Source organism: Nematolebias whitei, chromosome 7, assembly GCF_014905685.2.
Source record: "Nematolebias whitei isolate Nwh7 chromosome 7, NemWhi1, whole genome shotgun sequence".
Classification (NCBI taxonomy): Eukaryota; Metazoa; Chordata; class Actinopteri; order Cyprinodontiformes; family Rivulidae; genus Nematolebias; species Nematolebias whitei.
This window is the reverse complement of record NC_056504.1, coordinates 5,713,501-5,739,831: the sequence shown is the minus strand read 5'-3', so window position 1 is coordinate 5,739,831 and position 26,331 is coordinate 5,713,501. Positions and strand designations below refer to the sequence as shown.

Genomic DNA, 26,331 nt, shown 5'->3' with positions numbered 1-26,331 from the left:
TGTGTGTGTGTGTGTGTGTGTGTGTGTGTGTGTGTGTGTGTGTGTGTTAAATTCCCCCGTCTTCAGTGAAAGTGTGTGCTGGGATTAGAAAGGACAAGTGAGATGTGAGACGTGTGTGTTCGCTGAAGTGAGACAGCAGAAGGTTGGCCGTCTCCAAAGTCAATAATGGATGAACGAGTTTATCTCTGCTCTGAAGTTGCCAAGCAACTTCCTGTGTTGAATTTCACTGCTGCCGTATTCACTCGTTCATCACTGACAAAGCGAGAGATGCTTTTTGAAATTTCTGATTATAGAAAAAGGATACTCTTAAACAGCACACGTTTCTGGCCTTAACCTCCTTGACTGAGACAGAACTACAAATGGTTTGTTCCTGATGAGTGTGTTTTCTTGGCTCATCGTCTCTCAGGTACGTGCATGGTGATCGGCTGCATGATCTATCCTGACGGCTGGGACTCGGACGAGGTGAAGCGCATGTGCGGCCAGCGGACGGACAAATACACCCTGGGCAACTGCACCGTGCGCTGGGCCTACATCCTGGCCATCATCAGCATCATGGACTCGCTCATCCTCTCCTTCCTGGCCTTCAGCCTGGGCAGCCGGCAGGACAAGCTGCTGCCCGAGGACTTCCAGGTGGAGGGAAAAGGTATAAGGCGAAGGGGACATGAATGAAGTGGACAGGTTGGACAGTGTGGACGCTCCACTGATTAACTATAAAACAGTTTGAAATTAAAGTAACTGCTTTTTCACAGAAAATGGTGTGAACGCTGAGTGCTGAATGACAGCCGAAATCTGCTGAAGAAGCTGAAACTGACTTAGCAAAGCTAAAGGAAAACAATGCTAAGAGATCAAAGGAGCAACTAGCTAAAAAAAAAATAAGGGCTAGTTAAAGTAACAAAAGGCTAGCTAGAAGCTAAAATTAACTACACAGAAGATAGAAGTGAAAAGTAGCAAAAGGTTATCTCAAAGCTAAAACTAGCAAATGAAAGCTTAAAGTAGCAAAACACCATCTAAAAGCTAAACGTAACAAAAGGCTAGCTAAGTAGCAAAGCTTGAAGCAAAAATGCCAAAAAAGGTAGTTAAAGGCTATAAATCCCAGCTAAAAATGGTGAAAGTTGAAACCATCAAAAGGCTAGCTAAAAGTAGCAGAAGGCTAGCTAAAAGCTAAATATAGCCAAAGCTAAATGCTAAAAGTAGCAGAAAGGTAACCAAAAAAGGAGATAAGACTAAAATAGAGCAGGTATATAATAACAGGAGGTATGCTAATAAGGCAGATTCAGAAAGAAAAATTAACTGTAGGAATCTCAGCGTATTTCTTTGGAGAAAATATTTGAGCATAAAATTAAATATTATGAAAAGTACAAGTTAGAAGTAGCAGAAGGCATAGCACGTGCCCACTGAATGAGCTGAAGGTTTAGATTTATGATCAAAATTACTCCAGACCCTTTTCTTGTATGGTTGCCAGAAAGGTTCTTATAAACGTTGTTAAAAGTAGATCACACCATTGATTATAGATTACTGTATAGTCATCTTCAGAGCTGATCATTTTGATTATTATTACTTTTCTTAATTACAGATAACGCCTGATGGACAACAGTGAAGGTGGTTCAGGTTTTCAGGAAGTACAAGAGGTTTGATGAGAAGTGCTCCGAGGCTTTGTGACACCTGGTGATCTGAAATCTACAAGTCGGTTTCCTGCAGATATCCTCACAAATATTTTATTACTGAGAAATGGTCTAAACCAGGGGCAGAAGACATTTTTTAAAGTGTTCATTATTTTTATTTATTGAATGTTCAGATTTTGACTTGAATGAAAAAACACACAGGGAGTTGAAGCGTGTGCACCGAATGCTTCATCACACGTAAAACATCACTTTTCAGTTCTTTATTATATAAAGCAGTTTAAAGGTAACGGACCAGCATGCAGTGGGGTGGGCACATGTTTGTATGTTGCTGCCGTGGAATAAACCGTCATAAAAGGAAAATCATCTGGACAATGAACGTATTCGCCTACAAAAAAAAAACCTGTTGCATCAGTAGCCTTTGTAAAAATCTTAAGTTGGCAATAATTGCCACCACAGTGACATTTACCCAAACATGACCAGATCTCAGTCAACGCTCAAAGGGTTTCACAACATATGGAGATAAAAACACAAGCAGCTTAATAATAATATAGCACAATTATATTTTTCTAACATTGTGCAGCTGTACTCGAGTATATGAGATTAGACTCAGATTAGACTAAATAAAATGAGCTTGAATTTTGTCATGTTTGTTTGCTACGGATGCTTGGTGATTGGAGATGGTCGACATAGCTTCAGCAAAGTTCTAGAACTCGGTCAGATCTACAAACATCGAGCTAAAATTGGATGGCGTAGTAGCTGAGAGTCACCCCAACAGCTGCTGAGAGCACTAAAGATCACACGAGGCAGCTGAAGATTATTTTCGAGGTTTAATTAAATGAACTTTTTTAGCTTTTGAGCTCATTTTGATGTATTTATATTGATGTGAAATATAACAAGTCTGAAATATGCCCTTTTAAAATAAAATTCATTAAAAAAAAAAAATCACTATAATGGTGTTATTTCTGAACACGAGGACGAGTTTAAAACCTTGACATGAAAGGCGGTAAACGCATTCCTTCAAGTAACGGAAGGTGTTTGACTTTTAAAAGTATTTTTCCTGCTTTCTTCTTTCAGACGGAAGACGTCAACATAAAGTGTGCGTTACTTTGTCTCGAGGAACATCCAACTTATTCAAGCCGTGGAGACGCTGGTTAAAAAGTTTGGAAGGTTTTGGGCAGTGCAATGTTTTAAAGACCTTCGCCTTTCACGCCAGATTATTAAATTGAGATTATTTTACGTAGCGAAATGATTCAATTATGCGTCTTTTGAACTGATGACACCCAGCTGAAGCGCCGTTAAGGCCATCGTCATAGGGCCATGAGGTGCTACTGGTGTTTTTCCAGCCGACTGGACCGATTTTGACCTAGGCGGGTTTTCCACCTCATGCATAAGCATCCTAACTTGCACGAGTTATTGGATCAGTGATAAAATCAACGAACGTGGGGGAATGTAAAGGTCATGGATGTTTCATTTACTAATGTCAAATTGAAATAGGAACCATGCATGTGCAGGGTCTACGCAGAGAAGCCTGATAACTGACAGCTGATACTCTGACACCTTCAAGAGACGTGCTGTGAAGCAGAGGTCGTCTTGACCGATACCATTTATAAAAACACACTTCTTTATTAGTGAACAAATCCTGGCGTGATGCGACATCCTGTATGCCGGTTTTCAACCGCTGCTCCTCTTGTAGGATTAAAAAAAAAAGAGCTTCTGGTTTTCCTTGCATGGCTCATTTATTTAACGAGTTGATTGGATAATTAAATTATCCAATAGTATATTTGGTTGCATTAGTTCTTAGTGTACTAGTTTAACAAAAACTTGCTAGAAGTCCTTCAGAGTTCACGTTCAGTCTTTGCTTGTACCGTGTTTTTGCCAACTAGTGCCCGTTTGTTTTCCAACTAACCGTATTAATCAGCCACAAAGCTTCACTTGTGGATGCAAAGATCCCAGTAAGGATCATCGTAGAGCCACGAGGTGTCCGGCTGCGCAGGTTTTATTCCTACGTGAAGCAGTTAAAAAGGACGGGTATCAAATGTTTTGTTCTACCTTCCTCCGTTCTTCTCGTACTCGTCTCCTGAGCTCGTTTGCACGGTAGCGTGCAGAACAGCTGAAACTGGCTCGGCCTCTCTCGGCTACAACAAACAACTCGTTAAATCAGCCGACGTCTGACGAGACCAGCTTTTAAACGGGTGCGACCTAAATCTCATAACTGCTCCGTCTTTGACCGTACCTTGAACCGGTATTAAAAGAGTAGTTTAAACGTACGAGGCGAACACCAAATGTGAAAACAATGTTTATTCTTAATACTTTCACAGAAAAGTCAACAAAAGGAAGACATGAAGAGACTTGTATTAAAACAACGCATGACGGCTGGGATGAGATTCGTCGTTACATTATTTAAACTTTGTACAATCTTTTGTTATTTCAGAACATCCATGTGAAGCTGAACACCTTGCACACTTTATTTATTGCCAGATGGTTCAAAGCATTTAAAATGAGAAATGTTGTTATAAGCCCTTCAGATTTCACGTTCAATCGTCACTTGTTCAGTAACTGGGCCAACACAGTTCTTTGGTTCACGTTACTGGAGGGGCGAGGATGACTACAAGAAGTCTAACCAAACAGAAATATTTCTGTAGTCTGCCAGCTCATGCATTATGAACAGAAATAATCCAGCATTTGTTCTTGTGTCATACCAAATACCTTTTTTAAACAAACTCATCCAAAACCTTTAAAAAAAACAATCATTTACATGTTAACTTTCACTGATGTTTGAACATCTGGTTTCTAATCGAGGTGCTGTCTGTGTACAAACGTAGAAAGAGGATCGCTGCATTTAAGATTACAGGCACTGACGTGTAATCTTTAGCGTGACGGAGAACTCAGCTGGTCTATTTTGCACGAAGCAGAACCGACCTCGGGGCACGGTTTGAAGCTACAGTATGAAAGCTGGCGCACGTGACGTGGTAAGTTAACAGATTTGACTCACCGGTGGCTTTAAAAAGGACATTTTTTTAATGGTTTTCTGACAGAACTTTTTGTATTTGTATAAAAAAAAGTGCAAATGTATTTTAATTTTGACAACAATGAGCAGTAGAGAATTAGCAGCAGTCTGAAAAAAAAATAAAGTTAAATTTCTAACTTTTTAGTTAACCAGTAATTTTTTGAAATCTGTAAATACAGAGTTAACCTTAAGCTTCTTAAATAAACACCGAAACCTTAACAAGACTGCAGTTTCTCTCTCCGTTGTCTGGATGTGTGCAGGCACAATGAGGCTCTTGGAGAGTGTATTTGTTTACTGTGAGTTTTCTTCTGGAAACCTAATTCATTCTTTCTGAATATGAAGAGCGGCGACCGTGCGTGGCCTCTAGGACGCGAGCCATGGGTGGGAGAGACACTGCGCTGCTGTGGCCCTCCGCTCAGGCACCAGGTCCAGCATGGGCAGCAGAAAGCTGCTGAAACAGTGCGCCTCCTCTTTGGACCACTCGTACTTTTCTACCAGGACGTGAAACAGACCCCACGGCTTCAGCTTGGTGATGTGGCGCAGGTCGCCTGGGAGAAACACGTTTTAAACATCCAATTAGAGCGGAATCATAAAGAGAGAAACTCTGAAGCTTGCGGCTTCGGAGCTGAGCACACGGCTGTTCCCGAGCTGCCGTGCGGTTCTCACCAAGTACAGGAGCACATTTCAAAGTGGACGTGGAACAGCTGGTGGCAGGCGGGCGCGCTTACCTTTCTTGGTGAAAAACTCCTTGGTGTATTTTCCTGCCAAGATCAGCTTCCGAGGAACTTTTCCCAGCAGCTCAATGATAAGCGCTATGTGATCTAAAAAAAACAAACAAAACCAAAACAAACAGAATTATAGGAAATATAAGAAGGTTTATGTGGGGAAAAGGCACCAGCATTAATAGTAAAGACCAGAAAGATAGAATTACTTTAAAAATGCCCTTTATTCATTTAATATTTTAAATTTGACACTTTTTAAAGTCTTTGTTAAATCTGACACTTTAATTTTAGGTCGTCTTTTACGACAGAACTCGAGTAATTTATTTATTTATTTTTTTTATTAGATATTACGGCAGCACTGACCTTCATCCCTGGAGTAGTCTTCTCCAGAGTGGGGTTCAAAAAGATAATCTCCAGTTGCGAGCTCAAAGGCCTGAGGACAGAAGAACACATGGTGCAGGAGTATCAGAGAAACTGAGACGTTTATTTTCTAAACACAACGTCCCAGTGGCTTTTAAACCCCAAAATACATTAAAAACTGGTTCATCCCAAAGATCCAGTCCCCCGGCACAAACAGAGTAAATGGTAAATGGACTGTACTTATATAGCGCCTTTCTATCTTATCGAGATACTCAAAGCTCTTTACAACAATCTGTGCCTCATTTACCCATTCATCCAGCTCTATACTAGATCTCTACAAAGCTAAATGAACAAATCATTCTAAAGAGACTAATCAGAGCTTTATCACATTCATACACTGATGGGACACACATCGGAGGCAGTGAGAGGTTCAGTGTCTTGCCCAGGGACATTTCGGCATTTGACTGCTGTTGGATTTGAACCCCCAACTCTCGCATTGGAGGACGACTGCTCTAACCACTCAGCCACAGCCGCCCAGTAATATTGTGTATGCTGTTCAGTGTCAGGAAGGTGATCAGTCTTACATCGGGGAAACTAAACAGCCACTGGCCAAAAGGATGGACCAGCACAGAAGATCAACATCATCAGGCCAGGACTCTGAGGTCTACACTCATCTCCAGGCCAGCGGTCACTCTTTCAGGGATGAAGATGTTCACATCCTGGACAGAGAGGAACGATGGTTTGAGAGAGGAGTAAAGGAGGCCATCTTTGTGAAGAGAACCTGTCCATCATTGAATGGGCGGGGCTCTTTGTGTTCAACTGTCCCCCAGTATCACTCAGCCCCCTGTGAATAGTAAGCGACCATCAGGGCACTAATGATCAGCTGATCGCTGATGGTCCTTTATCATGTGGATGTCACCAACAAACTGGTTGATCCACTATGAGAAGGTGCCGTTTATAAGACTGAATTTGTTGCAGCTCCTCAGACTGATAAAAGTATTTTGGATAAAAGATGAAATGTTTTAATAAGAATCTGTCCAGAGGACCAGATTTAACCTTTAGATTTTTCTACCTGGATTATTGAGCATGCATCAGGAGATTTTATGGACAGAATTTCTCGGTGCAGCCAGGAGGTGGAGGGAGTCCGGTTCGGTGGCCTCAGGATTCCTTCTCTGCTATTTATTTGCAGATGATGTGATCTTGTTTGGTGTCATCGTGCCGTGATCTTCAGCTCTCACTGGAGCGGTTCGCAGCAGAGTGTGAAATGGCTGGGATGAGAATCAGCACCTCCAAATCTGAGGCCATGGTCCTCGGTAAGAAAAGGGTGGGTTGCTCTCTTTGGGTCGAGGGTGAAGTTCTGCCTCAAGTGTTCAAGTATCTTGGAGTTTCAAGTTCAAGTTGTGTTTATTTGTCATATGCATGTTAACACAAGGTTAACAGTACAACAAAATGTTCAGGATGAGAAGAACCCACGTGACTCGCAAAAAAATAAAGAATAAACAAACAAGAATATACTAAAGCATGCAATAAGTGTACAAAAATAAAGTACCAAAAAGTTAAGATTAAAGTACAATATTTACAAGGTCCTAAAGAGAAATAGTGAAAACAACATGGTAGAATTTTAACGGTGCAAGTAGGATGAATTTGCATGAATAAGTATTTCAAGGAAGTAATATAAGGTAAGTTAAAATGCACAATATATATTGCAAATAACTAACATACACAAGTAGTGTGACAGGTTGTTGTAGTGAGTGACTATGAGATTGAATTTTGATGGTAAGAATGGGAAGATGGTGGTTTTGTTCAAAAGTGAGGGACGAACAGAGCGTGAGATTGACAAGACAGATTGGTGCAGCTTCTTCAGTATTGCAGACTCTGTGCCGGTCCGTTGTGGTGAAGAGAGAGCTGAGCTGTAAGGCAAAGCTCTCTGTTTACCGGTCGGTCTACGTTCCTACCCTCACCTATGGTCATGAGCTCTGGTAAGGATGCTCTTTGAGCACCTCCCTAGGGAGCTGCTTGGGGCATGTCCGACTGGGAGGAAACTCCGGGGAAGACCCAGGACACGTTGCAGAGACTACGTCTCTCGGTTGGCTTGGGAACACCTTCGGTTCCTCCCAGAACAGCTGGAAAGAGCTGTCTGGACCTCCCTGCTCAAGCTGCTGCCCCTGCGACCCAACTTCGGAATAAGCAGCCCCTAGAAGAACTTATGTAAAAAAAAGAAACAAGCTTCTTGCTGCATCTTCATTTTCCTACTTGGTAATTGATTAGGTGTGCACAGGAACAGTTGACTGCTGATTTATTTATTAATTGCTAATATCGACCAATGAACTATCTACCTATATCGCCTACTATTATTCTAGTGCTTTGACACAAAACACAGCCGTTTGGTATTTATGTTGGCTAAACTGTTATTACAACAATGCAATCAGCAATACAATTAATATGAAATGCACATGGTTTTGTTGAGTTGCATGATGACTTTTAAATAGTTTATAATAATGAGTTGCACAGAGTTGTCGTTTTCTGAAATCAAATATTCACCTAAACTCATTTCTCCACTCTGCTCTGCAGATTAATCATGGATGTGAATAAGAAATGACAAATATCTAGAAGTAGAACTATTAACCATTATCTCCTGGTGACGTCTTGGTGTTTGTTAAACCAGCTGATGCAAAAAACAGCCAGGCTGCGTTTAACCTGGATTACAGTCTGCTCTGCTCGTGCGTGTGTGCAAGTGTGTGCATGTGTGTGTTTTACCATGCAGGCTGTGCTCCAAATGTCAGCTGGCGTGCTGTAGCCGGCTCCGATCAGAACCTCAAGAGAACGGTATTGCCGTGTCTGGATGTCATCTGTGAAGTGTTTGTTCTGCACAAATACCAGAAAAAAATACACATAAAAAATATATGTTTAAATCCAATAATGGTTTAAAAATTATAAAAATTAAAACAAAAAAAAACCTTTTCACTGTATAAGTTGCACCTTTTGCATAAATTAGCATGCCCTTCCACTTATACTGCGAAGCAACTTGTGTTTTTTCCCATATTTATAAACCGATCTTTAGCTGAGATCTGACGATTTCATTCATTCGGACGTGGAAAATATTGAACACTACCATTTTCAGCCGCTCAAGAAATATATAAGCCAAGTGTCTCATTAATAGGTAAAAGTGGCTATTAATGAGACACTTGGCTTGCCATACAGACCACCTTCGTCTCACTTTGGAACTCCTGGAGCAAACGTCAAATCTGCTGCATTTCGCCGCCCCGGTGAAATGCAGCAGATTTGACCATTAAAGTGCATTTTTTAAGGAAAAGCTCAACTGAGACACACCTTTACCATAATTTCGAGCAAACAAATAATTGTTTTCAAGTGTTAATCTTGTTAAATTATTGTTAAAGTCCTCCCGTGCATGATCCTGCGGCCGCTATTTGGCAGCCAATCGATTTTTGGCACAACACCGGCCCGTATTTTCGGGTGGTCAGCGGTGACGCGTAATAGATGCAACTTATACGGCGAAGCAAAGTACTTATGCTTTTTTTATCCACTTTATTAGACATATTTGGACTGATGCGACTCGTACGGCGGCAAGTACGGTATAAATATTCCTGTTTGTAAGAAAAATAATAATTCCAAACGTGGACAAATGGAGCAAAATATCCTGAACAAAATATAAACAGCACTTTAGTTTTTTCTCCCATTTTTCATGAGCTGAACTCAAAGACCTAAGACTTTCTATGTCCACAACAGGCCCTATTCTCTCAAATATTGTTCACAAATTAGTGTTAGTGAGAACTTCTTTACCGAGATAATCCCTCCACCTCACAGGTGTGGTGTATCAAGATGCTGAGTAGACAGCATGAATGTTGCACTGGTTAGGCTGGCCACAATAAAAGGCTGCCAGTACTCGAAAATGTGCAGTTTTTTCAAAGAGCACATCGTGACGGATGTTTTGAGGGCGCGTGCAGTTGGCATGCTGACTGCAGCAATGTCCACCAGAGATGTCCACCAGAGATGTTGCCGGTGAAGTGAATGTTCATTCATCTACCATAAGCCGTCTCCAAAGGAGTTTCAGAGAATTTGGCAGTACATCCACCACAGACCACGTGTAACCACACCAGCCCAGGACCTCCACATCCAGCATCTTCACTTCCAAGATCGTCTGAGACCATCCGCCCAGACAGATGCTGCAACAATCGGTTTGCATAACCAAAGAATTTCTGCACAAACTGTCAGAAACCATGACAGGGAAGCTCATCTGCCTGCTCGTCGTCCTCATCGGGGTCTGCACCCGACTACAGTTCATGGCATATGGCACAATGAAGAGGTGATCTCCTCATAAATTAATCCCACTTTTCACTGTACAAGACAGATGGTAGTATGGCGTCGTGTGGGTGAACGGTTTGCTGATGTCAGCGTTGTGAATTGAGTGGCCCATGGTGGCGGTGGGGTTATGGTACGGACAGGTGAATGTTATGGACAACGAACACAGGTGCATTTTCTTGATGGCATTGTGAATGCAGATACCGTGACAACACCCTGAGGCCCATTGTTTTGCCATTCACGCAGAACCATCCTCATATTGCAGCATACAAACTACTCACTCCCTCAAAACTTGTGACATCTGTGGCATTGTGCGGTGATAAAACTGCACGCGTTAGAGTGGCCTTTTACTGTGGCCAGTCTAAGGCACACCTGTGCAATAATCATGCCGTCTAATCAGCATGTTGATATGTCTCACCTGTGAGATTATCTCTGCAAAGGAGAATAGAATACACAGTTTAATTCATCCTCAGTGAGGAAATTAAATTATCACAGCAGCAGGAACAGCATGGAGCAAAAACAGGTGCTAAAACAGCACAGTTCAGAAACTGGTGCAAACAAACAGCATGATGACATAGTGCGAGAACACTACACTGTCCACAAACACTGTAAACTGGTGCAAAAACCACAGATATCAATAGAAATACAGTTAATAGGTTATCACGTCATGAGGCAGATAAAGTGAGTAATTTAACCACAGTTGGCAGGAAAGATTTCTAGTATTGCTCTTTTGAACAGGGGTTGGTGTAGTTTGTTTTTGCCAAAGCTGCTTTTCAGATTGTCTACAGTTTTGTGGGGGGGTGGGAGTCGTTGTCCAAGTGTTTGCCAACACAGATTTACACAAATTTGTGAAAATTATTTGAGAGAAAAAGGGCCTATTGTTAGGCGGCGGCCTGTCACGACAACAAATTTTGCTGAGCGATTAATTGTTTCAAAAATTATTGCGATAAACGATAATGTTGCTTGAAATTTGACAATTCAATTCAAAAATACTTCAATAATTACTAATTATTGTCAAATTTAAGAAGAAATGTTGGTTAATTTCTTTTGAGTGTAGTACCTTTTTCTGACCACCGGATGGCAGTATAAGACTGTTTGAACCGAAGGATGGATAGTGAGGGAGCAAGCAGCGTGTCTCTTTAAGAAAAATGGGAGGGAGGCCCCTTGACATGACATGAGCTGTCTCTCTTCCTTTTTTTGGTTCTCAAAATAGCGGACGCTCGGTGTAGTTTCAGCTCTTTAGCATAGCATTTGTCACACAAAGCTTTTAATAAAAAAATCAGTAAACAAGTTCTCAGCTTCTTTTTGCAGAGGAAAAACAACTTTTTACACGAAGGCACGGGTTTCAACCGTGAATTCTGGAGCTTCGACAAGATGGAGGATTTTTCCACCAGGTCGGCCTGCTAGCTTAATTCGTAGCTTAGCTTCTCAGCTTAGCTGCTTTAATGATCCAAAAGCATGATTTAAGATGGTTAAAACAGATTTTAAAGAGAAAAGAGAAAGGGCGGGTCAGTGCAGACACCGGAGTTGAGCCTGTTGTCGTCCAGTGTCTTCAGTAGAAAGAGACATCATGAAATGATAAAGCCAATAAATGAAAAATGAGGTCGATAATTTTAATTTATCATGCGATTAATTGATTTATTGTTTATCGTGACAGGCCTACATATTGTGAACTATGAGAAAGTCTTGCATCTGAGTTCAGCTCATGACAAATGCAAAAACAAAAGTGTTGCATTTATATTTTTGTTCAGTGTAGATTCATCACTTTTAGACCGTCAAATAAAAATAAAAATAAACTGTTATTGGTTGCATAAGGGCAAAATAAAAATGGATGTGGGCCACATTTGCCTCGGGTGTGAATGTAGCTGAAAGCAGTAAATAGTTCTGCTTGGTTTGTGTTTTTACTCACCACCCAGCAGGCGTTACCAAGGTCAGCGATCTTAACCTGCAGCTTGTCAGCATTCAGAGGATCCAGAGGGTTGACCAACATACTGCCTGCTGAATCTGGGCAACAGAGAAGACAGGAAGTCATCTTCAGCTCCCTCTGCCACACTAAACCTGCTGAGATGTGTTTACAGTGTGCAGCAGAAAGTCAAGTTAAAACAGTCGGTGAATGATCTTAGTGAAGTGCTGGAGTGAAAAATAGAAAATGATGCATCCATATGCAGCAGCACGACTACCACAACCTCTGTTCTGACAAAGGCCCACTCAGCGTGAGCTTTGTGTGAAAACCAGCCAGCCCACACATCGTGAAAGATCTGCTCAAGCTCAACAGCTTTCCACTTCCTCGGTGCAATTCATGTTGCATGAAGCTCAATCTGATTCCCAAACGCTGAACAACCGTTTGAACCGTTTTGTTAGATATGAACTCAAGTCGTTTCTGACTTTTCAAATATACTATAAGACTTCTATGTTTAAGCTGAAATATTGCAGTAATTCCATAAACGCAAAACAGCCAGACGTGTCTATATAAACAGCAAGTCCGGTAGTGAACTCTAAACCAGGACTCCCAGCATTTCGTGAAAACAAATTCCCTGGGTTATCCCAGGGGAAAGAAACCCTGGAATTCCAGGAGATGTTTCAGTCACACGTGACCCTCAGAACTTCACATCTTAGGTGGAGGCAAAGGATTTACTGTAGAAGTCAATCGTTTATGAAAGGGGTTACAAATTGGTGTCATTTTATTCCATTCCTGATAATTATTTATAATTGTATAACATCCGTCCATCAAGCTTTACTCAATTCTTCCTTTTTGGGTCGCGGGGGTCACTGGGGTCCATATCTAGCAGTCACTGTGCGAGAAGCGGGGGACAACCCTGGACAGGTGTCCAGTCCATCACAGGGACACGGAGACAAACAACCATTCACTCTCTCACTCACATCTAGGGACAATTTAGAGTTACCAATCAGCCTAACATGCATGTTTTTGGTCTGTGGAAACTGGAGTACCCAGAGAACACCCACACATGCACGGAGAACATGTAAACTCCACCCAGAAAGGCCCCTGGACTGGGATCTGAACCAGGGACCTGCTCGCTGAGAGGCAGCAGCTCTACCAACGGTGCCATCATTAACATCAGATACTAAAAATATATATGTACTATGTAGAAGCAAAACACGGCCTCGATGATACTAGAATACTAGCACTATTACCTGCACATATCAAAATCTCAAAGATGATCTTTTAATCAGCAGATCGGTGATCTAAATTCAAAAAGTTCTACGGATCACAGACCAAATTCACAGTTTTCCCTGTCTGGAAAAACATTTATTCTGTACGAACCACTCTGGCTGTCCTCTTCTTCATTCCCTCTTTTGGTGTCCTCTTGAGGGTCCATGTTCTCGGTCGTCTTTGACTCCGTTTCTTCCTCATTTCGCTCCACAGTGTCCTCTGAGCTGAGGGGCGAGGGGACTGGGTCTGGGTCTCCACATGATGTTTTACAGCTCTCCTCTTCTTTGTTGTATAATGTATCCGGAGTCTCTGTGTTGTTTTCTGGTTGGTTTGCATTCTGTTGGTCCTCCAGCTCTTCTGCAGACTGCTTGGTTTCTTCTTCCCCTGGACTGGTGTTGCTCTCTGGTGAGGACGCGTGGCCATTGCAGTTGATTTCCATTCTGTTCTGCTCTTCAGCCGCCACCTCTTCAGGTTCTTTCAGCTGAGGCATCGGTCGGGGCTGCTCATCGGGAGTCGAGTCTGTGACATAAAGAGGCTCAATTATTCTCATAGTTTCATTATTTCCAATTAAGGATTGTTGTTCTTAAATGTTGACCAATCAACAATTACTATACCCCAGTTTTAGAGTTCTGCACAGTTCTGCTGTCCGCCTCTTTCAATTCAGACTTTTTAAATCTCCATGAAATAAATGTTCAAGGGGTTTATTTAAGGTTTCAGGTTTAGGAGACTGATAACCATACAGATAATTTATTTATTGTATTTTTGGTATGTGTGAGAATATCTTGGACAATGAAAGAAAAACTAAATTAAATCAATGAAAGATCTGATTTAGGACCAGGATCTACTCGTTCACCTGTGCTGGTGTGATTAGCAGAGTCCTGCGGTGTAGCAGAAATGGGGAGGGTGGCTGAGGAAGACGTATCTTCATTGGCCTCTGTCTCCTCATCATCTTCTTCCTCTCCACCATCAGGCAGAGCGCCTCCTTCAATCTCCTGAATCCTCTTCTCCAGCAGCTCTGCCTGCTTCTTTTGCTTCTTCTTCATCTTCTTCTTTTTGTTCTTTGACATTTTGCCCGTCTAAAAAAAGCATGAAGAAATGTATGCATTAGAACTTAATTAATAAAATATTTAAATTCAAAGATTTGATTAGAAAAAAAAACTATACTTACAGGTTTGGGTGCTGGGGCTGTACTCACTGCAGGAAACAGGAAACAAATGGTTACAAAGTTGAATGACATGCAGCACATCCTCTGCCTGCCTCTCTATAATCAGCACTTTGTTATGGTGGCTAAATTTACTCCAAGCTTTACTAACGAACTGTCTCTTCAGAAGCAGCGCTCTCAATGGGAGTTGCACACATTCCTCCAGGCGAGCTGGAAACAGCCGCGACTCAAAGTGACACACGGAGGCCTCTCGCTTTGATTAGAAAAAGATTGGAAGTCAAAACCCTCAAATTTCTAAACACTTAACTTACATGCAGTGCTTGGGATTGTATCACAGAACTGGAAGATCTATTTTTATTCTGAATGGAAGTCTAGTTTGTGTCCTTGTCTATACATAAATTTAAAACAAGCTCCAAATACAAACATCAAATCAAAATTTCTCTTAGGCCATGTTCACACTTCCCTACAATGATAGAAAAGTCAGATGAAATGCAACATGACTGTTCAGAATGAGGTCGATATGGTAAATGGACTGTACTTATACAGCGCCTTTCTATCTTATTTCAAGATACTCAAAACACTTTAAACAATCTGTGTCTCATTTACCCGTTCATACAGTTCTATACTAGATCTCTACAAAGCTAATTGAACAAATCATTCTAAAGAGACTAATCAGTGCTTTATCACATTCATACACTGATGGGACACACATCGGAGGCAGTGAGGGGTTCAATGTCTTGCCCAGGGACACTTGGACATGTGACTGCTGGTGGATTTGAACCCCCAACTCTTGTGTTGGAGGACGACTGCTCTAACCACTCAGCCACAGCCGCCCATCGATGTGGAAACATCAGATATGTATCAAATTTAAAACCACACATAAAAGTAACCTGGGTAAAATAATTAGCCTGGGTTTTCTCCGGGTGCTCCGGTTTCCTCCCACAGACCAAAAACATGCATGTTAGGCTGATTGGTAACTCTAAATTGTCCCTAGGTGTGAGTGAGAGAGTGAATGTTTGTTTGTCTCGTTTGTCTCTATGTGTTCCTGTGATAGACTTGCGACCCGTCCAGGGTGTACCCCGCCCCTCGCACAGTGATTGCTGGACATGGGCGCCAGTGACCCCCGTGACCCAAAATGGAATAAGCGGGTAAAGAAAATGGATGGATGGATGGATCTGTGATCTCAGTGAGATCTGTCTGGTTAAATAAAGGTTAATAATAAATAAATTAGCCTGATTTGTGACATTTGAACGGTCAGATATAAATCACATGTGTAGTAAAATAATAAAAATAATCATTAGGTCACTGCAGCCTGCAACGTGAATGTAGCCTGACCGTGAACATGAAACAAATCAACATTTTTGTGAGGAAGCACAGAGTGAGCAGTTGTTACCTGCCGATCCAGAGGGAGGTGGAGCACCAGACTTCTGCCACTGAGTAGCTTCGGCAGCCATCTTCTTAATGTACGGCTCGTTGACAGTCAGCAGAATGTTTTCTGGTTTAACGTCTGTATGAATAATCTTACACTTGGTGTGAAGGTAGTCCAGGCCCTGCAGAACCTGAAGGGAGGCACATTCAGTTCTAATTTAAGTTGCTCTCTATGATAACAGTGAAGTGTATTCTTTTTATTCAAGGTTTTATACACTTGAATGAGGCGGATTTGTTGAATAAATTGCCCGCTTTGTAACAAATAACCGTCTTTCTCTTAAAACTTTATATGTTTTTGTGATGCAGTACACTACCTGTCTTATGATGCTTTTCACACAAGGTAGAGGCAGGCCTTGATAATTTGATTTAATAATCCACTTCAGGAGGTGGTAGCCCAGTACCTCAAAGACCATACACACATCTGAAGAAATGCAAGTCAAGAAACCCTGATCACATTAACAGCTGCCATTAAAAACACTATGTGGCACATTTCTGAATCAGTGAAATATTTATATCTATATATATATATATATATACATGTATAACAGCAACAAGATCAAATGTGTAACATTGCTTAAATTTTTTTTTTTCACAACAGAGGATACGAGTTCCATTCACGCCAGAAATTTTGAAGTCATCCAGCAGCTGCACCACTTTCTCCCTATTGGGATCTTTGGGATCCGTGTTTCTCACCTGTAAAACACAAAGTGGTCATTACAGACGGAATATGATGGTTTTACGAGCTAATGTGAAAATGTTTTTGTGTGCGCGCTTTACAGATTTGAGCAGCTTGATTTCATCCAGAGCCGTCTCCGTATAATGTTCAGCACTTTTCACAACCTTCATGGCCACGAAGCGACGCTCCCTGGAAGTGACAAAAACAACAGCCACAGAGCACAGCACAACCACGTGGGTTAGTTTAAAATATGTAACAAATCATTTTAAATCAGAGTAACATTCAAACTTAAAGAAGCAGATTTAACAGCATATTTTCCCTACAAGCAGCCATCTTGAAAAGACACTGGCTTCTGAGAACTTATTTGTCCCACATACTCCATATAACCATCACTAAATTATTATTTTGTTATGTGCACCAGCTCCTTTACACCTTAATCTCAAACCAACAGGAATAATTTCTCAGCTGCCAAATGTCAAAGAGTAAACAATGCGGTTCATAAACATGCAGCAGCATGGGTAAATTTCAGGCGCATTCTGCCGTTTATTTTTTTACTTCTGCATGCACATAGTCACAACAAAAAAGGTTAAATCATGTCATTTGGACCAGTACAAATTTCAGCTGGATGTAAGCTGAGGAGCCATCTTACTGGATGTCCCAGGCCAGCCACACGGTGGAGAAATGACCCCAGCCCAGCTTCCGAATCACATGGTACCTCCCACTGAACAAGTCGCCAATCTTCACGTGATGATATCCACCTGATCAAAGACGTAATAAACAGGCACAGAGTGGCAGCGACGCGCGTTATTACTAAATCAGTGCTTTTGTGTAATTATATGAAGCTGAATCGTTGTAGGTTTTCAGCTGAAACACAATCTATACTAACATCGAGGGCTTGACTGAACTTTCTAAAGTCAATCAAAATTTACTCCCCCCTCAGTTCTGAGGCAAACTGTACTCATTGTTTAACTCTGGCACAAAAAGGTTTCAAAGCAGTAAATAAGAGGTGCATATGGGAGAAAAGGAAGAGATTGGGTGTGAGAGTAAGGCTGATTGGTGCCTGGACTAAAACAGAAACAGAAAAACATATTAGACATAGGTGACTCCTCTCAGTTAGAGAACTTCTCCTTTCAGAAATGTCTGAAGCAGATGCTCAATTTGGAAAAAAATTACAACAAAACTAAAAAGTCCACACACTGGTTCAGCAGCACAATCGAAATAAGCATACATTTATAAACGATGGGACGTGCGCATCTATTGAAGAACTGGTGATCCTGCCAGAGTAATGCACCTTGTAAGGTTGTCGACACACTACTACACAAGCAATATGCAACAGCCTGGACAAGCAAAGACCTCGTATAAACCTGACCTTTATTTGTGACCTTGACCTTGGAACTGGAGTGATTAAAAAATTATGTGACATGCCGTCTTAGTGGTGGTATAAATTCAAATTATCTTGAACGAATCAGAAGTTATGACTCCAACAAGAGACAGTTTACAGATGTACGGGCGGACACTTTACCAGAATACGTCTCTCTTTTGATGAGTGTATAATAGTAAAAAGTATATGTATTATTTGGATTGCATCTCTGGTCAGGCACTGTACGTGATGTCTGAAGCGCTTTAGAGATCCTACCCCTGCAATAATCATTGGGATCTTCCTGCTCGTCGTCGTCGGAGCCCAGGATCTCCTCGTCCTGCTCTGGAAGGGGAGACTCTGCTTGACCCTGCTGAGTGGCAACTCCACGACCATGAGGCTCTGGTCTGGGTGAAGAACAGACACACACAGATGAGACTGATGAAGAGGAGAAGAGACGTGAAAGTATTGCTCATATGTGATTGGAAATTACACGACTATTTGTAATACTTTTTTGATGACGAATCCCATTTAGTTCTAATGGACAGGAATGAAGTAACATGAAGATATTTTTCAAAGCAGCGAAGAGAAAATATTTGTGAGAATATTCACTAAAAGGTAAATAAATTGTTATATTTACAAACGCTTTGTGCATCACTGAAAATGTCCAGAAGAACAGGTGTCGTGAGTCTGCAGCTCAGACTTTCTTTACATACAAAGTAGGAAAGGGAGGAGTGGGACTGCATACTCAATGAGAGGACACACACACACACACACACACACACACACACACTGCTTTACAGGGAAGACAGGTTATCTGAAGCATCAGACTGTACCGACACAAACTGCATCTAAATGTATGTTGTTTTATTAAACAATCTGGACACACACCAGCTGTCAGCCGACACAGCTCATCCATGAAAAAAGTTGTCTTCTTATGCATCATACTCAGACCACCTGCTATTTTCAGAACCTTAGTTTAATATTTTAACAGACACAAAAAAAGACAACTCTAATTAACATACTATCTCCGCTATGAAACATAACCGTATAAACCTAAAAGTAGGTTGAAAGGCACTAAATAAGCTTTATTGATCCAGCTTTAAATATCACAGTGCCGCGCTGCTGGCAAGCAACAGTCCCTGCAAGTCTCAGACTGTTTGGACAACTGGCACAAACATCTTCAAAGCCTCATTCATATATATATATATATATATATGTGCATCTTGCCGTTTTTCACGGGGGTTACGTTCCAAAAAGAACCCGTGATAGGCGAAATCCGTGAAGTAGTAACCTTTATTTTTTTTTTACAATTATTATACAATGAAATACTCCATAATACATTCAAACCAAAGAACAAAACCTTTATTACAGGCCCAAGCATTTGTTTAACGAAGTACTGTATAAACGTTTTGTACAAATAACTACTGCACTGGAGAGACTCTTTAGCCAATCAGAATGCAGAACACAACGCACGATGTAAATCTGTGAAGCAGCGAGACCGTGAAAGGTGAACCGCGTTGTAGCGAGGGTTCACTCTATATTTACAATTTAAAGAACACCTTAACAAAAGTTTCCTTTGATAGTTGAGAAATAAGAAATTGATGCTTATGAATGTTAAATACTTACATATGTTCTTATAAAGTAAGACTGTTATTTAGAAAAATTTCTTGTTCAAAATTAGAGTTGCATTCGGGTCTAAAAAAAGTCTGACCCGGCCCGGCCCTAGCCTATAGACATTTTTTCCAAGCCCAACCCGACTAATTGATTGCAATTACAGGCCAGAACCTGAAAAAAAATAATAAAAAAATAAATAATAATAAAAATAAAATAATAATAACAATAATAATTACAATAGGCCTTCGCAGCGCTTTGCTGCTCGGGCCTAATAACAATAATAATAAATATATATATTATTAAGCTTTTACTGCTTCTGTAAGCAAATCAGTTTGACATGATATTTTAAAAATGTATTTCAAAGAAAGGAAGATATAAGACTTCTTGTTTATTAACAAGTCTCCACATGGATGTTAACATACAAAAAGAATAGCCTAAAAAAATCAACTCTAAAGACAGGTTATTATAAAGATGAACAACAATAGTTTTAGAGCAAATTTGGAAAAATATAGAACAAATCTATTTTAACTGAACCCTTCAGCTTTTGTGGCTTTAGATGCTGCAACTTCCTTCATCGCAGAGGACAGCAGGGAGCGGAGCGGAACGCGCGCGGCCGATGATCCGGTTGTCCATCTGAAGCTTAAAGCGACTTTTAAAAAACTCTTTCAACCGGCCGGTCAGCGAACGCGCACAGCCGATGATCCGGTTGTCCATGTGAAGCTCAACGCAACTTTTTTTTAAAACCTCTTTCAACCGGTCGGTTGGACCAGAACATGCAGCTGACACACATCAGCAGGTTTCACTGTGCTGGCTTTGTAGAGTGAGTTCTCCCATTTTTAACCTTTGTTTAATACTTTCCAGCTCCATTATGCCGCTTGTTGAGGGTCAAATGCAAATCCTCAGATGTGTGATAAGAGCAAAGGGCGGGTGGGGCTACACGCACAATTAAAAGTAAACCGTATCAAAAGCCCGAGCCCGACCGGACCTGAATTTCGGGCTAAAAATCGCAGCTCTATTCAAAATACTAATCACCACAGAATGTTAAAACCAGGCAACATAAACAACAACAGTCTAATCTATTAATAAAAAGCATTCTTGAGATTAAAAATTTTGAAATTTTACTTGGGGGGTGTAAAAATAAACAACTGAAGCAAGTGAAACCTGTAGTCTGGACCGTGAGAGCTTACTGTATATTTTAAAGCCTAAATCTTATTTTAAATTAGGTTTTCTTTCAGAAAAACAAACCACTGAGCATACAATACATTTGATTCTCCCACTCACACCTGTAAGGACATAATAAGCACCAACAACCATCCAGGGTTATCCTAATAAGTTAAAGGCAGCTAAATGTTTACATTTTATTTCTGAAGACATTTTGCTTCTCAACAGAGCTTTATTAACTGAGAAAGGAAGTAAAATGTCTTCAAAATTCAAAAGAAGTCTGGTTACCTCGATTACACATCAGTCACCGAGCGCAGATTGATCAATCGCTGCTACAAAGTTGTGAAAAATAAAAATATGTCCAATATCTTATGAAACTTAACAGGAATTCATAAGTGAAGATCTGATTTTCTGACTTCTGATGTTAGCTAGCCCCCCTGAGTGCGTAGGAGAGGTGTTTTTGTACTTGAGAAAGATGGTGCAACTAGCCAAGAAGGAACGAAGAACACGGCACTTTTCTGAAGTGATGGGACCATTTTGAAAAAAACATCATGCTCTACATGAGAAGAATTCGTTTCACCCAGAGATTTATTATCATTATGCATAAAAAAATGGTCAAAAACTTACTCTTTAAAAAGGACCAAGACAGATGTTTTTTTAAAAAGGGGCAACCGTTCCAAAAGAAAACAACACGAGGGGGAAACGAGTGGAGTCAATGTGCTGATTAAACAACAAAACAACAAATGTTCATGTCAGATTAATTAAGTCTTACGTTTGATGGCATAACAACAAATAACTGTGCATTCAAAGCCATGTGTGAGACTTTATTTTTCTCTACTGCAGTCAAGTGGACAGAGTGCAATGCCCTTTAATTATAAAACATACATGAGGGATACTTCAAGGACTTCTGCAACACTAAGGACACTTGGACCTGTCTTGTCTGTGGTTGCATAGACAGGATGTGCCCCCTGCCATCCTTCAAACCACCACACAACACACATCCTACCTGCAAGATGCACGGATGCCCATGGGACGTGAGGCAGAGAGGAGGAGCGAGGAGTGCAGGTGCTGAAAGAGCACCTTACCCCATCCACCAGAAGAATAAAGGTTCAGAGGCAGGAGCACAACACAGGGAGTGAAGAGTAGAGGGGGGGAGGCAAAAGCAATCAGTGCTGATGACCACAAAGGCAAGCAAGCTGAGAAAATGGGAGAGAGGCTGAAACTGAGGCGCGTGGAGAGGAGATATGCTGAGAATGTGCTGCAGGCTGAGTCCTGACTGCAGGAATCCGCTGCACACTCGCCGATTCTTGCTCACATTTACCTCCCTCGCACACACACGCCGTCTCTCCGTCCGACCGAGAACTCTCCTTGGCTGTCGTCAGCCTCTGGCCCAGCCCCCATCACCGACAGCTGCAAAATGATTGGGGGGCAGAGCCCAACACTGCATTGCAGGTGAGGTGCGACACCAGCTTCCCTCTCCCGCCCCACCAGAAAGTCCTCGTTTGATCAAAACATCAGATCATTCTTCTCTCCTTACAGTCTGTCCATGATCCACACCATCTTATCATCACTGCCGTGTTTTGCCCGTTTTAATAAAAAAGCTACAAGTTCAATTTATTTTGCAAACATCAAACCCCAAGATTCTTTAACAAACTTAAAACGAAGCAGCATTAAACTGAGGGTTTCTTTCCCAACTATTATTTCTCACAAGATCAATCCTAGATACAAATAAATTAAATCACTCGTTATCATAATCAAACATTAGCAATTCTAAAAGTTGGTGAGTTATATTGTTTTCCCCAGACTGTATATAAATAAAATGACCACCAGAGATCTGCGCCCAAATGTTAAGACTTATTAAAGCTTTTCTCTGATAGGTTTACTGCTGCTCCTTCTAAAGAATATGTTCATCAAGTTTAGGTTCTTAGAGAAACTTGATGTTTCAAGTATCACACCATGCCACCCCACTTCATAAAAAACCCTGATATTTGTACTTGATTTTTGCCTATGATTTTACCATGACTATGTACCAACAGAGGCATATTTACGAGTGTAAATAATGTCGTCAGCTTGATGTCACTTTGTAAGGAACGTATTTCTGCTTTCATCAAATTATACAACAAGTCTGTCTAAAAACCAAGTGCACATCAAAGTAGTAGCATAAAAAATGGTGTTTTGATATTATTTGCATCAACGAGGTTCAAAAATGCATTAACATAAAAAAATGCATGCAATACTCATTGGCTTTTGTGTTTGTTGAAAATATCGGAGGTTAGACTTCTCACTTAGAATTATAAGTATTTTTAGACACTGAAGAAAAAAGCTGTCTGTAAATAACTCGCTTTTTAATAAATTAACAAGCTTTAAAAAGACTCGTGATTTGTATCTGCTACCAAAGATCTGTGGACTGGCACTTAAAAGTCTTAAATGAGACATCTTAAAAGTAAACAGTAACCAACACGTCACCAATATTTACCAGCACACACACGCTCGTAAAACATCAATCAATGTGAAGAAGGCGAAGGAGATGGTCGTGGACTTCAGAAGGAACAAACACACCTACCCCCCACCCCCCGAACATAGGAGGATCTGCGGTGGAGGTGGTCTCCAGCTACAAGTACGTGGGTGTGCACCTGAACAACAACCTCAGCTGGAGCAACAACACCACCAGCCTGATCAAGAAAGCTCATCAGAGACTCTACTTCCTCAGACGGCTGAGGCGAGCTGGTCTGGAAGCTCAGTCCTCACCTCCTTCTACAGGTGTGCAGTGGAGAGCATCCTGTGCTCCAGCATCAACGTGTGGCATGGAGGCTGCACAGCTGCAGAAAGAAAAGCTTTGCAGAGAGTGGTGAAGGCTGCACAGAAGATGTTGGAGTCAGTCTCCCCACCATCACAGACATCTACACCTCCAGATGCAGGAAGAGGGACACCTGCATCATGAAGGACCACACTCACCCAGCACACACACTTTTTGCCCCACTCCCCTCAGGAAGGAGGTTGAGGAGCATTAAGTGCAGAACCACTAGACTGAGGAACAGCTTCTACCCTGAGGCTGTTAGACTCATGAATCTCTAACCAGAATAATCACTGTGAAAATCACATGTTGCTGCTGATCTGTTTCATGTTGCTGCTGATCTGTTTCATGTTGCTGCTGATCTGTTTCATGTTGCTGCTGATCTGTTTCATGTCGCTGTGTTCATTAATACTCATCTGTTCACACAGACACATGTTTGTGCTGCTGTTCGGCGTATTGTTTTGATGCTATTAGTGCTTGGCGTATTTTTAGTTTTTCTTAGTTCACATCTTAGATCTTATTCTTGTTTTTCTTTTACATTTTATTGTTGGATGGAACTGGGAGGAACCTGTGTACAAAATTTAACTTCACCACATGTACATACAGGGTGCACCACATGTGGTGCGCAAATAACAAATAAAGAAACTCTAAAAAAAACTGATATTTACCGGTACTCATTTTATTACAAAAAAAGGCCAATATACGAAACTCCTTGTGACTTGTCTCTGAACTGCAATCTGGGACACATTTTCCAAGAAGAACTGAACTCGACAGAACCACAACTCCTTGACAGGTCCATTGTTCCAGAAAGCATCTGACATGACATTGTGTGTCAGTAGTGCCCCCCTGTTTTCTCCTGGCTGTATCGTTTCCACCACTTCAGCCTCATCAGAAATAAACATGGACATATGATAAAACGAAGTTCCTGAGGATGGAGTCGGGCCAAAAATATTGTTGTTCCTGCTCCCCTCCCTCCAAATAAAATCAATGCAAAGTGCCTGAGCAGCAGAATAAAACAGCAGCACAAGGTAAATCCCATGAGGGTGCAATGCATGCAACGTGTAAATGAATTTAGTCCACTGGTTATTTTAGCACTTCAACACCTACTGAAGCCTCAACACATATTATGCTAGCTTTCCTTAATGTTAATCAATTTAACTTCCATGTTCTCAATACACTGAGTAATGCAAGTTGACTTAAAAAAAGGTTAACAAACCAGATTAATTTTCATACATTTCAAGCCAGGCAAAATAAAAGAAAACGATGAAGACAAACAACTACAGCATGACACTACCAAAGAGTTTTCTTAAGATGACAAACAATATCTGCATAAAAAGCTAAAACCCTAACTCCCCTTTACAAACAGCACATGTATTTTTACATTTCTATCACAGACGGTGGGGGGGGAGGGGTGGTTTTAAACCTGCAGTGTGAGGATATAGAACCGTAGAGAGCTGCAGATGATAAAAGAGTTGATGGGTTATGTAATGTACCACAGCTAAAGCCAGGAAAGAAACAAAGAGATGAACGCAAGTGACAACAGAGACCCAAGTCACTGGACTATAATCGCCAACAAAGACCATTACTACTTAATCTCTCTAGTATAACTGCAGCTCAAAATTACATTTGAAGCAACTAAAATGACAGAAACAAGTAATTATATAGATCTAAATGACTATTAATTTTAATTAGCAATAAAATCAAAATCAGTCCCTTCAAAACATGAACCACAAACGCACCAGACCTGTTCATCCAAACAAAACAGCATTCAGGTAGTCGGGTACCTAATAAAAAATACATGAACCCGTTAATAAGTCAGCCATGCACTGCGTAAACTGCAAAAAATAAAGCGCAACAACAAAAGCGCAGCTATCTTAACATCATTTTCTCTTCTTCTCAATACATGCACAAGAACTGCACTACTCACGTGCATGTTAGACCACTGGCAAGTTTCACTACAGCTGTATTGATGGAGAAGATCCAGTCCAAGAGCCACATGACATAAAGGATGTAAACTACAGTTTCTGGTTTTTAGAATAATAAATTTACCAAGATAAACTAAATTGTGTGAAGTTAAAGCCCTTTCAAAATCTAAAGCATCTGCTCAGGTCTGCACTCTCCTCCTCCGTCTCTCTTAAACGTACCGTGGCTGCTGCTGCGTCCCTCCCACCACAGCAGCAACAAAAGTGCGAGTGACAAGAAAGCGGGAGGGGAAGGAGCCTGAGAGTCAAAACCAGATTATATCAGGAACTGGTTCTGGTGCAGGCAAGTTGTGATGTCAGCCTAATGTACCGGTAGTTGCTGTTTATATCAGCATTGGAGATCTGGGCTACTCTCATAGCTGTCCTTCGTGTAAACAGCGGGCGTCACTACTGAGAAAGCACCACAATAGGCAGAACTGCCACATGAGCAGGAAGTGCATCCCTCATACACAAACAAGATGATTTATAGGCTGTTTGCCACATTTATGAGCTTTAGCATGACTCAGTTCTTAGGACTTCTGAAGCTGTGATGTACAGTAGATACACTTTTGTCAAACGGGCAATAGCAATTTGACAGTGCCAGGTTTCTCACTCTGCAACATGAATTGCAGTCTCTAGTTGTGCTGTATCATTGTATATTCTCACTGTTGACATATATCAAACTTGTTTGCTGTACTCAATCAGTCCAGATTTAGAGGCAAAGCCTTCAGAGAGCCACCAGGCTCCTGTCCTGTAGAACCAGCTCCCAGTTTGAGTGTGCGAGTTAACCCAGTTCAAGATGGCTACCACAGCTAATCAATATCAATCAAGACAAAAATAGCTAAATCTCTGTTAAAAAAAATCTGTTTAATGGTTTTAAAGCACTTAATATTGAATAAATTGTTCCGGTGCAGCATTTATTTTTAAAGATCTTAAAAATATGTATTGTCAATGAATGTATTGCTTTTTTTA

General features: G+C 41.1%; 2 protein-coding genes across 3 annotated transcripts in view; one reads left to right on the top strand and one right to left on the bottom strand.

The window, feature by feature from the left end:
* The window catches only part of lhfpl5a (LHFPL tetraspan subfamily member 5a), a 3,300-nt gene extending 1,641 nt beyond the window's left edge, over positions 1 to 1,659 (top strand). Inside the window, exons 2-3 of the mRNA XM_037679091.1 lie at positions 407 to 643; positions 1,595 to 1,659. Of these exons, the coding sequence (XP_037535019.1) occupies positions 407 to 643; positions 1,595 to 1,659 (302 nt within the window). The remainder of the gene's footprint in view (positions 1 to 406; positions 644 to 1,594) is intronic.
* A 2,317-nt stretch (positions 1,660 to 3,976) lies between these two features.
* Positions 3,977 to 25,396, bottom strand: srpk1b (SRSF protein kinase 1b). 2 transcript variants are annotated; one of them, XM_037678567.1, is made up of 15 exons: positions 25,326 to 25,396; positions 18,106 to 18,233; positions 17,119 to 17,227; positions 16,571 to 16,658; positions 16,399 to 16,486; positions 16,108 to 16,214; positions 15,759 to 15,924; positions 14,372 to 14,397; positions 14,057 to 14,279; positions 13,315 to 13,722; positions 11,941 to 12,035; positions 8,469 to 8,576; positions 5,715 to 5,784; positions 5,358 to 5,450; positions 3,977 to 5,177 (listed from the first exon to the last, which is right to left on the bottom strand). In XM_037678567.1, the coding sequence occupies exons 1-15, from the start codon at positions 25,394 to 25,396 to the stop codon at positions 4,993 to 4,995; spliced, it is 1,965 nt and encodes a 654-aa protein (XP_037534495.1). In that variant the 3' UTR covers positions 3,977 to 4,992. The 2 variants fall into 2 exon arrangements, with proteins under 2 accessions (XP_037534495.1, XP_037534496.1); XM_037678568.1 differs by lacking the exon at positions 25,326 to 25,396 and adding an exon at positions 21,611 to 21,699.
* Positions 25,397 to 26,331: the final 935 nt, after the last annotated feature.

Coding starts and splice junctions, on each gene's coding strand:
- srpk1b (XM_037678567.1), bottom strand. CDS start 25,396: ATGTGGCTCTTGGACTGGATCTTCTCCATCAATACAGCTGTAGTGAAA. Junction 16,487..16,570: donor AAATCAAGCTGCTCAAATCT/GTAAAGCGCGCA, acceptor TGTGTTTTACAG/GTGAGAAACACGGATCCCAA. Junction 16,215..16,398: donor TTCTGGCGTGAATGGAACTC/GTATCCTCTGTT, acceptor GCATTTCTTCAG/ATGTGTGTATGGTCTTTGAG.